The 14,637-nt window shown below is 38.4% G+C and overlaps 1 protein-coding gene across 4 annotated transcripts in view; it reads right to left on the reverse strand.

Annotated features, from left to right (window-relative positions):
• The window catches only part of LOC126251475 (venom carboxylesterase-6-like), a 196,256-nt gene that overhangs the window by 139,172 nt on the left and 42,447 nt on the right, over window positions 1-14,637 (reverse strand). Inside the window, exons 3-4 of one of the 4 annotated variants that reach the window (XM_049951916.1) lie at window positions 6,042-6,186; window positions 4,173-4,242 (exon numbers count right to left, since the gene is read on the reverse strand). The exons of 1 other annotated variant lie outside the window; for it this stretch is intronic. In XM_049951916.1, the coding sequence (XP_049807873.1) occupies window positions 4,173-4,242; window positions 6,042-6,186 (215 nt within the window). Of the gene's footprint in view, window positions 1-4,056; window positions 4,243-6,041; window positions 6,187-14,637 lie in introns of all 4 variants that reach the window. 2 more of the 4 variants (XM_049951915.1, XM_049951917.1) reach the window with 2 other exon arrangements.

The raw sequence follows: 14,637 nt of genomic DNA on the forward strand, positions 1-14,637 counted from the left end.
CCTCAAGCCTTTCATATCTATCTATGAATTCGAACCAAAATTGTTATTTGTGTATAATTATACCACTGTAGTCAAGAAAATTGTTATACTTAACGTTTGTAACATTTCATCTGATTGTGTAAACGAGAATGGAGTTCAAGCTATTTTAAATGGTCAGAATCGGGTTGATATACCACCTGAAGTATTTAATCCAAGGCATGTATTCGACACCTCAGAACAAACACCACCAAATCCTTTACAACTTATTCTGTAACAACGTTGTTACGATGTACATTCTTTGTACTTTGTGATAATGTTTTCTCTTCTGCTATACGATCCTTTCGCCCAAAAGTTTCCAGACGCCATATTTGGTTACAAAATATGACAGTGTACATGTGATGTGTTACGATAGTGAAAGGAACCTGTGACTACTGGAAGTACTTTATTTAACTTATTTCATATTTAACGTTAGATATACGTTTAATTTTTTGTCAAAAGAAACCCAAAACCATGTTCTGAAATAGTGTTTTGTTTCTCCACCACGCAGTGCCACAAATTCCTCCAAAAAATCGTAACACAGCACACACAAAAATGTCACACTAATAAATGTAAATCCACCTGATGATGGAAGTTTAAACCTTTGAAACGCGTCGTTGAGATAAAACAGTGACTGGTAACAGTAAACGTGTTGTTTCATTTAATGCCAATAACAGTCACGGTAAAACCTAGCCTAAAATGTTCGCATTTAAAGTTATTGTCATCATTTTTTATTTGTATAAATGTTTTTTAATTACATTAGAAAGAATATATTGCTTCTTCAAGTTATGTGGGAAGGTATTACTGAAATAAATAGGCAAATAAATGTGTAAAGATTGAATAGTAATGCTACTTTCCTCATGTATTAGTTAAATATCATTAAATATACCCTGAACGTATACTGTCATATTATATTTTGCGTAATAAATGTCAGTACATTCTTCTATAACTTGCATCACTTCATTATGAGGCACATTTTTCCTTGGAGTCAGTTACTGCAACAGGCAGAAATGAAAATTGTTTATAAAAGGGCCACATAACATAGCGTCATTTTTTCATAAATTCAGAGTTTCGCTACATTTTGTATTATTTTAATATATGAGCATGTAAATTTAATTCAGCAGCATTATTTTACTGCTTAACATTTGCATTTGGTGTGGATGCAGAATTTATAGTAATACTTTTGCGTTTTCGTTAGTATCTAGAAATCAAGTTTTGGCGCTTGGTCAGTTAGTGCAAAACACCACCTATATAACGCTCAGTAAGTGAAGTAACGCACGTTTTCACACAATTTCGGTTTAAAACAATGTAGAATTTGCTGTGGAGCATCGTGGAGTAATCCCGCGTCAGCCTCTATAGTTTCATGAAGTTCTGATAAGTGGCGGAGCTATATGTAGCTTTCAAAGTGGTGCCTGAAACTGAGGTGCGTTCCAAAGACACAGCTGTCACTTAGTTTCTTTAGGCGGAAAATCAGAGCATCGCAGATATTCAAAGGCGCAAACCGGTCCGATCTCCTGTATGCTGGCACGCCAAAGACAGCTGTGACTCCTACGAACGTGTGTACACTTCCATTAGAGGTGATCGATGGGTCACAATCAAATACCTCGCTCAATAACTGGACTCCTCTGTTGGTAGCGCTGACATACTCAATCACCAGTTTGGGTACTCAAAGGCGTATGCCAATTGAGTTCCTCGCCGCCTAACAGAAGACCCTAACGAGCAACAAGGAACCATTACTTCGAACCGGAAACATAACAGCAATCCATGATTTTGGCGCCACACCACCTCTCCTCGTAAGAAACAGTTTCAAGCCGCGCCTTCGGCTGATAAAGTAATGGCGATGGTCTTCTGTGACTCTAAAGGGGCTATTTCGTTCGAAGTCGTCCCTCATAGTGCAACGATCAACTCTGAAGCGACTTGTGCTACCTTCAGGAAACTGAAGAAACAACTTCAGCGTCTTCGTCGTCAGAAAAATGCTAACTAACTTCTCTTTCTCCGTGACAACACAATACCTCGCACAGGTCTGCCACACGAGAGAAGCTCACAAAACGTCATTGGACTGTTCGTCTTCTTCCACCTTACAGCTTGGATCTTTCATCTCTTTGGCCCAATAAAGAATGCACTACATGGGAAGTAGTATGCGGATGATGAGAAGCTTCTGATGCTGCAAGATGTTGGCTCTGGCGTCGACCACTATAATGGCCATGTGGGCCTACAGGCCTACCCGGTAATGGGACAGAATGTCGTCACATTGAATGGAGATCATGTTGAATATAGGGTATTTATTATTTAGGAACATCTCATAACGTTCTTATTAATATGCTAAAATGACAATTAGTCTATTATTGAACTAATAATAATGTCAAGTCTAGTGTATACATTCAGTAGTTGAATTATTTGCAGTGTTGGTATCTGTGATGCACTGACTGTCGCTATAATAAGTAATCATTATACCTATGCAATGTATGAAGATCTTCACTGAATGGTATTCGGTCTATTTAATTCCGTACATGATAACAAGCACATAAAAGCGTCTCTGAGACCGACTTAAAATGCACGTTTCGCACAGACAGCCTGAATTAGTTATGTAACAGTCTACAACTTACAACAGCTAAATGTATACCTGTGCAAGTTCGTAGCTGAGCTGTTTTTGTAACTATTCTTTTGTATCAATGTATGACGTGGTACATGCAAAAGCTATGTTCTGTCATGGTAAACACTCCTTAGGTGTCAGTATTTTTTGCTGATGACAGTCAATTTATATCTAACATCGGACTGATGTTAGATATATATTGATTGTCATTAACAAAAAATACTGACACAGTTGTGTACTTCATAACGTAGTTTTTAAAAGTAAAACAATTATGACAGAGTGTAGTCGAATTAAATCAGGCGATGCGAAGAACATTAAATTAGGAAAAGGGAAACTAAGACTAGTAGATGAGGTTTACAATTTGAGAAACGAAATTATGAATTATGGCATAATCTGAGAGGTTCTAAGTGGTGAATGATTATAGCAGCAAAGAAATAAATTTCTTATCATCTAATAATAAAATCACTCGTGTAAGTACCCCAAAGTTCAAGAACAGAAGATTGAAATAGTGAAAGAATTCAAATACCTCGGAGAATGGATTACTTGGAATGCTAGGGAAAGCAAAGCAATGGAATCCAGAAAAAATAAACTTGAATTGGCCTTCCAACTAACAAAAAATACATACAACAAAAAATCCCTTTCATGGGGGTCCAAAATTACACATTACAAGACAGTGATTAAGCCAGAAGCACTGTATGCAGCAGAAACACTTAACATGAATTTCAAAGGCCAAATGGAGAAACTTGATGCAAAGGAAAGAAAAATTATAAGAAAAATCATTGGGCCAAAATTTGAAGACAATAAGATTATATACATCAAAAATGAAACTCTCTACAAGAAAATTGAAAAAAGCTTTCAGATTCTATGCGAAAAAGGAGAATAAATTTTTATGGTTATCTTCTCAGAATGAATTCCAGGAGATTAACTAAACAAATGTTTGACTTCTTCCGTAACGGCAAAACGAAACCCAACTGGTTTACAGAAACTGAGAAAGACCTAGTAGAATTAAAGATTTCAGAAAATTCACTTATTGATCGAACAGCTAAATTAATTACTAAAGATGAAAACATAAGGTTCCAAGACAAATCTACACAAAAGTCCACGCCCTTCATCTCGGAAGAAGAGAGGGGAAGATGATCAGAAAGAATGAAGAAATACTGGGCCCTAAGAAAAGAACAATTCACAAAGAAATTATTGATCCAGCGTGCCCCAAAGAGGGTGAAACGAAAGAAGAAGAAGAAAGTTTTAAGTATAGGTAGTTTTGTTCTATAAGTATAAAAATTTCTGGATAGTAACATTGTAACGGAGTGACAATACTTCCAATTGATGTCGCAGTTTAATTCGCTGACCTACCACACACGATTTGAATCTCAATGTTTGTTCATATTTAATTTACTCTGGCGATGACGATCCTGTTCTTGCTACTAATTTCATCTTTGGAGACTCACCTTTGGAGAGCGGGGACAGCATGTGGTAGTGCACGCTGGCGCCACCCGCACTCTCCCCAAAGATGGTCACACTGCCGGGGTCGCCGCCGAACGCCTCGATGTTCTCTCTGACCCACCTGAGTGCCGCCACCTGGTCCTTGAGGCCAAAATTTCCTGGGGATGCAGCGTCTTCTGTACTCAGGAAACCTTTAAAATAAAACGAGCCTTTGCAGCTAGTGTTATCACAACACTATTTACGAGAATAAATTTACGTAAGAAAAATTATGCATTCTATTGAAGACACTGTAATGTGCAATCCACTGCTTCCCTGTAAACACAGCTGTCTTGGAGCTACCATAGTAGAGCACATGAATCCATTTCCCAATAAGTTATATGTATAATGCATGATATCTTCAAATATTGCAGTTGACTGTCTTATAATTTAATTTAGACACTATCGAGAACTCTAATTATTAGTGGTTCAAACAATAAAAATCAACTTGTGATTAATATTTACTTTCCCTGTTACTGTTGTTTGGTCTCAAATGCAACTGTGAAAAATATCCAGGTTTCGAGCTAGTCCACTTTTCAAGTAAGTCAGTGATTTGATTTATAAATCTTACTCATCGACGTGTTTTAATAGTTCTAAATATTTATTCTTTGGTCCACAGAGAGCGTTTTAGCTAGTGTTTCTGTTCCAATTGGGTACCCATCTGGCTCTTCTCAGTTGGAGATTGTAGTTCTAAAGGTTGCAGCTGTTCTTTCCATACATTACTTACCAGAGAGAGCCCCCTGTTTTTGTCTACTGTGTAATGAGACATGTGGAAGAAATAATAATCTTTGGAAATTGTGCAATAATTTAGTATGATGCTATCTCTAATGTATAAAACTGACTGAAACGTATGTGATAGCATCTCTCAAACACAAAATTTAGTAGACAGCAGTTGCAAATATATCTGGCAAATATTTCGTGAATAGTTTTATACATTAAGACTTTCCTAATACTACATCTGTCCACTCTGAATTAGCTGTCAATTTTCTCTTCCATTCTTGAGTATGATATTCTCGTGAGTATCGAGTGCTATCAGTTACAACAGCCTCTGCATCTGCCAGACAGTAACAATTTTTAAGAATGAGGTATACTAGAATTAGATTTGTAAAATGACTTCTAAAGTCGTTCTTGAAGTGTAAGGGACCGGGTTTTAGGCAAACTATTGCACCGTCTCTACAAAAATTTTATTTTTTTGTGATGGATGGAAGGGGGTAGAGTTTATTGTGTTGTGTCAGTCACTAAAATGGTTGAGTACGGGAGGACAATTGCGATTGTGGGTTTCAAACACCTCTCCAGTATTCCCTTGGCATGATGTAACACAAACAGGGAAAATCAAAATCAAGATGGCCAGACAAGGACTGGAACGCCACTGACACCTGACATGAGACCTGCTCTTAAACCTCAATGTCACCTGGTGCATTATATTCAGTTTAGCTGCGACACCACCAGGGAATACTATATGACTTAAGTGAGTTTTGTTTGATTGAAGTTGGTGGATATGTTCTCACAAAACGATCAGACCGACGAATTATCCGAGCCGATACACTACCCTCAATCCGAGTGGATCCAGAATCAGAAATTATGATACCAGGATTACCTAAACCCTCAAAGTCTTAAGACGATGCCTTTCATCACAGTTTTATCATTGCCCATAGGTATCATCTGACACTTTGATTGCAGCGTCACCTCGAGTCAGGGAAAATTATGAGTATAGGCTTGTAGCTCCTCGCTCAAAATAACTATGACGTGAGACGAATTCACATGATTGTTTGTAGGGGATAATAAGAGTCCAAGTCGTTCAAGTGCTTTCAGAGTATTAGTTTCCTGACGAATGTAACCGTGATAATAATTACTTTACTTAACCATGGAATATTATATTCCTTTGTTATGCAATTGACATCTGTTCTCCTAAGCAAGACTATATATAAATCTTCCGCAGTTTGCTTTTACTTACCCAAAGGACCAAGGCGGTAGTTAATCGTGACAAGAACGACATCGTGGTTCATTAGGAAGTCTGGCCCATAAGCAGTTCCACCACCATCAACCCAGCCACCTCCGTGAATCCAGAACATGACTGGAAGCGGCTCTGTATGTTTCAGCTGAAAGAATAATTATAATGCATATACAACACCTGTATACCTCATCAACACCATTCATAGAACTAATACTTCGGAAAAAATATTAATAATGGAATGGAAGCAGTGCTGTTTTCCTAAATATGACCTACTTACTTAGATGAATGAAGAAGATATTTTGAAGAATGATATCTATTACGAAAAGATTAAAACCAGTAATTGATTGAAAACAAAAAATATGTAGCAGAGTTTTTATTATGGGTATGCATCTCTGAAAGTAGTCGAATTGTCACGTAAACAAATGAGAGTATCGTCCGTATTCAAGATGTTTTGAAAAACTTTCCTTCGCTAAACTTTCCATCGTTATACACTGTGTGCAGCTTTAAGTTTATACTAATCTCTATATTTAAAGGCAATGACCCGACTACCTAACTGACTGACTGACTGACTGACTCATCATGGAAAAGCCAAAACCGCTAAGGATAGAAACTTGAAACTAGTACAGGGTGTTGATCTTATACTGTAGGCGTCATTTACGAAGGAATTTTTCTAAATTCGACCCCCAAGGGGGTGAAATATGGGATGAAATGTTTTTTGATATTATGTCGCTGTTAAGACAACTTTTAAGCCAGACCTACGAAAGGTGGTGTTTGGTTACCCGGTCTTAAATCAAGAAATATGTGTTTGAGCGTTTTTGGAAATTCTTCCCCTATGGGGGTGAAATAGTGGATCAAAGTTTCTTTAAAAAATAAATCATTATTAAAGAACTACTAAAGTATTTTTAAAGTTAAATTATGAAAACTGGTATTTGACTTGCCGGTTACAATTAAAAAAATACGTGGTTCAGTGTTTTTGGAAATTCAGCCCTTATGAGGGTGAAGTGTTTTATGAAATATTTCATTGTGAACGCAGTTTCAAAGCTAGGTGTATAAAAATTTGCGTTTGGCTTCTCGGTTAGAGATAAAAAAGACGTGTGTCACTGTTTTTGGAAGTTCAACACCTTAGGTGTGAAAATCATTAAGCAAATATTAATTTATATTAAAAAAATTTAAAAACTAAATCTATGAAAACTGGCATTTCATTTCTCGATTGGATATACAGAAATGTGTGTTAGGGGATGAAAGTTTCTGTCGAAATATCACCACAAGAAGGCAAAAGGCGTGATTAACAAAAACCTTTGACTCCAACTACCAGAATAAATTCTCAGAAAACTCTGATTCTATGGTCTCAATTAGCATGAACAGTTTATAAGGTGCTGCGGTTTGTAAACAACATAAACTTTTGATTATAGAAAGACGCTGACCAGTTGCAGCTGTAGCGGCGCATCGAAAGCTAAGAACTAATTGTTTGTGTATAGTTGTTTATTTAGGAACTTTAGTAGTCTTCAACCGGAGTTTTTTGAGTTTTCTGGTGAAATAATTTCAGAAGAACCTTTTGGGAACTGTTTTCAGCTTCGTTACTGTGTCATTAGACGTTTGATTCTCTTTCTGTATTAGTCTTTTGTTTTATTCACATTTGTTGTTTATTAATACTGTTAATAATAGTAGTTACTTCCCTTGTAGAGTAAGTTTGTGTTTGTTGTAGTCAGGTTTTTAACATCTTCTTATTGTAGTAGCGGAACTTAGAAAAAGTAAAATTTTGCCATGAGTGAGAAGTGTGGGCTTTGCCGTAGGTTCGTGAGTAGTGGATTGCGGTGTGAGACTTGTTCGAAGTATTTTCACTGGGGGGAATGCAGTGGGGAAGCCAGTGGGCATTCTGGTGAGATCCACTCCTGGAACTGCAGGTCATGTAGCAAGAGTAAGTTGATAGAGGAGCAGGAGCGTAAAATCTGTGCCCTTCAGGTGCAGTTGAAAAACGCACAGGAGGAGCTAGATAGGATGAGGAGAGAGAAGGGGGTTGGGGAATGGGAGCTGGCTGTTGGCAAGAAATCTGCTAGGAGAAGTAGATTTTCAGACAGTTTTACTATTGGTGTTTACAATAGATATGACCAACTGTCAGAGTCTAGTGGAGAGGAATCTCTAGTAGCTGTAGATGTAGGAAGTATGCAGCAGACATCAGTAGTTACAGTGACTAGAACAGTTGCAAAGTCGAAGAGGAAGAAGAAGGTTCTGCTGTTAGGTAGTTCTCATGGCAGAGGTGTAGGCCAGCAGTTGCAGGAAGTGCTGGGGAGTGAGTACCAGGTCACCAGCATTGTGAAGCCTAATGCAGGATTGGCTCAGGTGACTGTTAACATAGGGGGTTATGTAGGGATTTTACTAAAGAGGATCAGGTAGTGATTGTGGGTTGGGCTGGTAATAGTATTGATAGGGATGGGGAGTATGACATAGATGGTGACCTGGAAAAGATAGCCACTCAGACTGGCAACACGAATGTGCATTTCGTGGAACTGTTTCAGCGTCACGATCGGCCTCATCTTAATACAGCCGTCAGGCGTAATAACGTGAGACTTGGGGGTGCGCTGATGACAGAAAGCATGGGTCACATTTCAGTGGTGTCGGTGGAGTCCATCAGCAGGACAGGTTTCACTAGACATGGCCTGCACCTCAACAGGTATGGGAAGGGGAGGTTGGCAAAGCTTATAGGTGACAGCATAGGTGGGGTTGGTGGGATCACTCATGGGAAAATTCCTACAGTAGTGGGTGTTAGAGCTGCACCTTTTTTAGATTGAAGTCAGCTGATAGGTATTCCTTAAGGGAAGTCTCTCTAACAAAGGAACCACTTTTGACAAAGCTTAGGTATCCGAGTAATGAGGGAATTAGTATATTTCATCAAAATATACAAGGTATTAGAGGTAAAGTTAGTGAACTGCTTACAGATGTTGACTCTGAAATTATTGGTATATCTGAACACTTCTTAAATAAGGAGACAATTCAGAGGCTTCCTTTACCAGGATACGGGTTGGCTGGCAGCTTTTCGAGGAGCCCTTTGCGGTGTGGGGGAGTAGCCATGTATGTGAAAAACGGCATCCCATTTGAGTCAATTGATGTTTCAAAGTACTGCACTGAAAAGGTGTTTGAATGTTGTGCAGGTGTGGTTAAATTTAACGGAGCTAAACTTCTAACTGTTGTTATTTATAGATCCCCAGCCTCCGATTTCACAGCATTTTTGCTAAAGCTAGAGGAGGTTCTTGGTTCACTTTATTGGAAATACAAAAAGTTAGTTATATGTGGTGACTTCAATATTAATTGTATAAGTGATTGTGCAAGGAAGAGGATGCTGGTAGACCTCCTTAATTCATAATCTTTTGCAAACCGTATTGTTTCCAACGAGAGTGCAAGGGAACAGTAGAACAACCATAGACAACATTTTTGTTCATTCCTCATTACTAGAAGGGCATTCTGTTAGCAAAAAGGTGAGTGACCTTTCAGATCATGATGCACAAATTTTAACTCTAAAAGATTTTTGTGCTGCAACACGTGTTAAATATAGTCATCAGCTGTTTATGAAAGCTGATCCAGTTGCTGTAGAGACCTTTGTAAACCTTATAAAGGAACAAGAGTGGCAAAATGTTTATAGCGCTGATGCAGTAGACGATGAATATAATGCTTTTCTCAAGACTTTTCTCGTGCTCTTTGAAAGCTGCTTTCCGTTAGAACGTTCAAAACAGGGTACTAGCACAAACAGGCAGCCTGGGTGGCCGACTAGAGGGATAAGAATATCTTGTAGAACAAAGTGGCAATTATATCAAAACGTTAGAAACAGTCAAAATCTAAATACAGCAGCCCATTACAAACAGTATTGTAAGGTGCTTAAAAATGTTATTAGAAAGGCAAAAAGTATGTGGTATGCAGATAGAATAGGTAAGTCTCAGGATAAAATTAAAACCATATGGTCAGTTGTAAAGGAAGTGGCTGGTCTGCAGAGACAGGTCGAGGATATAGAATCAGTGCGTAGTGGGAATGTCAGTGTTACTGATAAGTCGCATATATGTACAGTATTTAATAACCACTTTCTGAATATAGCAGGTGAACTAAATAGAAACCTAGTTCCAACAGGGAATCATATAGCGCTCTTAGAAAAAAAGTGTTCCGAGACTGTTACCTGAAATGCTCCTCCATGATACTGACAAGAGGGAGATTGAGTTAATAATTAAATCACTAAGGACCAAGAACTCTCATGGATATGACGGGGTATCTAGCAGAATACTGAAGTATTGTTCTATGTATGTTAGCCCAGTACTTAGCCCTATCTGTAACTTTTCCTTTAGGAGTGGTCGGTTTCCTGACCGATTAAAGTACTCGATAGTGAAGCCACTTTATAAAAAGGGAGACAGGGATAATGTTGACAATTATAGACCTATTTCTATGCCATCGGTGTTTGCTAAAGTTATCCAGAAGGTTGTATATACAAGGTTACTGGAGCATTTAAATTCACATAATTTGCTGTCAAATGTTCAGTTTGGTTTCAGAAATGGTTTAACAACTGAAAATGCTATATTCTCTTTTCTCTGTGAGGTTTTGGACGGATTAAATAAAAGGTTGCGAACGCTAGGTGTTTTCTTTGATTTAACGAAGGCTTGTGACTGTGTTGACCACAAAATATTACCGCAGAAGTTGCGCCATTATGGAGTAAGGGGAGTAGCTTACAATTGGTTCGCCTCTTACTTTAAGAACAGAAAGCAGAAGGTAATTCTCCGCAATATTGAGAGTGGTAGTGATGTTCAGTCCCAATGGGGCACTGTTAAGTGGGGCGTTCCCCAAGGGTCGGTACTGGGGCCACTGCTGTTTCTTATTTATATAAATGATATGCCTTCTAGTATTACAGGTGATTCAAAAATATTTCTGTTTGCTGATGACACCAGCTTGATAGTGAAGGATCTTGTGTGTAATACTGAAACAGTATCAAATAACGTAGTTCATGAAATAAGTTTGTGGCTTGTGGAAAATAATTTGACGGAAAATCACAGTAAGACTCAGTTTTTACAGTTTCTAACTCACAATTCAACAAGAACCGATATTTTGATCAGATAGAATGGGCATATTATAAGCGAGACAGAACAGTTCAAGTTCCTAGGCGTTGGGATAGATAGTAAGCTGTTGTGGAAAGCCCATGTTCAGGATCTTGTTCAGAAACTACATGCTGCTTTATTTACCATTAGAACAGTATCTGAAATAAGTGACACTTCAACGCGAAAAGTAGTCTACTTCGCATATTTTCATACGCTTACGTCGTATGGTATTATTTTTTGGGGTAATTCTTCGGATTCAAAAAGGGTATATTTGGCTCAAAAACGGGCTGTTCGAGCTATATGTGGTGTAAGTTCGAGAACCTCTTGTCGACCCCTATTCAATAGTCTGGGAATTCTGACATTGCCCTCACAGTATATATTTTCTTTAATGTCGTTTGTTGTTAGCAATATTAGCCTATTCCCAAGAGTTAGCAGCTTTCACTCAGTTAATACTAGGCAGAAATCCAATCTGCATGTGGAATGCACTTCCTTGACTCTTGTGCAGAAAGAAGTGCAGTATTCTGCTGCATCCATTTTCAATAAGCTACCACAAGAACTCAAAAATCTTAGCAGTAGCCCAAACTCTTTTAAGTCCAAACTGAAGAGTTTCCTCATGGCTCACTCCTTCTATTCTGTCGAGGAGCTCCTGGAAGAGCTAAAAAATTAAGCAAATTCCAGTGTTACATTGTTGATTTTCTTTATTTAAATTTACGACTTGTCACCTGAATATGTTTTTTTTTATATTTCATTTTATCTGTTTCTATTATCGTGTTATAATTTCATGTATTGACTCGTTCCATGACCATGGAGACTTCTCCTTAATTTGGTCCCACGGAACAATAAATAAATAAATAAATAAATAAATAAAAAACAAAAAATCTGTGCACACCGTTTAGACTAAGCAAACGAAGCAGTGGGCACTAAGCAAGTTCTTTACAAAATTTCTTACCTTACATTTCAGAAAGTGTACAAAATTCAAATGACTGCCATTAGAACTCTAAACGCATTGCACTTACGTGGGACAATAAGGAGATGCATAATACGGAGGAACGCATATTCGACTTTAATGTCCCGACTGTGACGCAGTTCAGGTCTCCGAACAATTATCGAGATCAACCAGATATACTGGTCTATGAAGACATTTGTCGTCATCAGTTTCTGTATTTTCATTATTGGTAGCAACACGCATACCATGTGACAACTGCCGGCCGTTGTGGCCGAGCGGTTCTAGGCGCTTCAGTCTGGAACCGCGCGACCGTTACGGTCGCAGGTTCGAATCCTGCCTCGGGTGTGGATGTGTGTGATGTCCTAAGGTTAGTTAGGTTTAAGTAGTTCTAAGTTCTAGGGGACTGATGACCTCAGATGTTAAGTCCCATAGTGCTCAAGGCCATGTGACAACTAAGATTAGAGTTTAACGCTCCGTCGACAACCAAGTCATTAACCGCGCAGCTCAGTTTCCGAGGAAGCTAGTTATTCTGCCAGTAACTGACTGTCATTTCGATAAAAAAGGAGTGTCGCTGACAACTGATTATCCGCTGTTTTAAACTACGCAATCACAGTCTACCGTATTTTACGGACCATAAGACGCACTTTTATATTCACAAAATTTCCTTCAAAATTCAGGTACGTCTTATACTTGAAATTAATATAAAAATGCCCAGTGTTTGATTTAGAAATCCCGCCAGTCTTAAAAATGTCCGTAACATATTCGATGCTGCGGGAAACCTATTACTGTCTGGGGTAACATTGGATTCCATTGGCAGAAGCAGTGCACCGATGTAACGAACGTGAGTTGCGGGGTTTCGCAAGCTTGCTAACACTGTCTCCCTCCTCCCCGGAATTACAGACCCAGAACCCTGTCTTGCCTATGACATGTCACTTCAGACTATGCTGCCAGTGAACCTGAACTGAAAGTGACTTGTCTTATCAGTAACAGTTCATTGTTTTTGTTAGTAGCTAGTTTCGTAACGGAAAAAGTAATAGGTATTCATATGGTGTGGGCCATAAAGTGAAAGTAATGGAATGTGTAGAAAAACAAGTAAACAGAGCAATTGAGCGGCATTTCGGTCCTGCACCAACAGAAAAAGCCATTAGCGACTGGCGCGCTAGTAAAGAAGGACTGGAAAATAAGAAGAAGACTGAATGTGCAAATAGCGGACTGAATCCAAAATGGCCAAAATTAAAAAATGACGTATTGAAATGCATTCAAGGACACTGCCAATGTGGCACCGAAAGTAATACAAAAATGATTTCAAATACACGCTCGTCAGCCAGCGCTACTGTGGACCTTAACAGACATTAAGAGTGGAGTTGGTTGGTGCTATAGGTTTATGAAGCGTCATGGACTTAACATGCGAACCAAAACCAAAATATCTCAGAAAATGAGTATGAAGAGGAAATATTATCTTTCCATCACCTTATTAAAATATTATCTTTCTATTGCCTTACTATTCAACATCGAAAAACCCAGTGCGGCGCTAAGCCAAATAGTGAATATTGACGGAACTCCTTTGACATTTGATGTACCGAGTAATAGAGGTGTTGCCATGAAAAGTACTAATTAACTATAAAAACAAGTGGACATGAAAAAATGCACTACACTGCTGTCCTTTCATGTTGTGCTGACGGCACTAATCTTAATACAGTGACAATTCTCAAGTATAAATCAATGCCAAAACCTTCTGAAATACCGCCTGGTGTTGTTGTTCACGTACGTGACAAGAGTTCGATGGACAAGGCTAGTATGAAATTATGGACTAACAAAGTGTGGGAGTGAAGGAAAGGTACTTGTTGAAGAAGAGTTCTCCTCCTATGCTAGATCAGTTTATTAGTCATTTGAAAAATTCTGTGAAAGAGAAATTGAGAAAGGGAAATACACAGCTTGCTGTTATTACAGGGGGACTTATTTCACAATTGTAACCACTTGATGCCTCGATAAATAAACCATTTAAAGTGTATATTAGAGAGGAATGGAACAAGTGGATGATGAATGAAACCCATCATAAATTGACGTCGAAGGGAGCTTTAAAACGACCTACAATTAAATAAGTGTGTAAGTGGAAGAAACAGTCGTGGTATAGAGTGAGAGAAGACATTACTGTTAAATCTTCCAAGAACTGGGGCAAACCTAACGCTCTCGATGGCAGTAAAGACCGTCTTATACACGAAGAGGACAACGATGACGACGAAGAGGAAGAAGAAGAAGAAGAAAAAAAAAGTTCAGCTGAACATTTTCAGGGATTTAAACGCCACTTCGGTTTTATAGACTAAGAATTTTTTTGTCTGGCTCTGTAATCTAATACTAAAAATGGTAAAAAGATTATTTAAAGAAATTGCTTAAAATTTGAGGTACGTCTTATAGTCTGTAGCGTCTTATAATCTGTAAAATACGTTAAGTACCATGCAGGTGTAATACGCGGAGGTGGCAACACAGACTTACGCTGGACGTACATTACCTTTGAAGCCGGTGCCGCCATGTTAGATGCCCCAAAACATTAGCAGAGTACTGTTTACAATTGCTTTTCGGT

The sequence above is a fragment of the Schistocerca nitens genome, chromosome 4 (genome assembly GCF_023898315.1).
Source record: "Schistocerca nitens isolate TAMUIC-IGC-003100 chromosome 4, iqSchNite1.1, whole genome shotgun sequence".
In the NCBI taxonomy this organism is placed as follows: Eukaryota; Metazoa; Arthropoda; class Insecta; order Orthoptera; family Acrididae; genus Schistocerca; species Schistocerca nitens.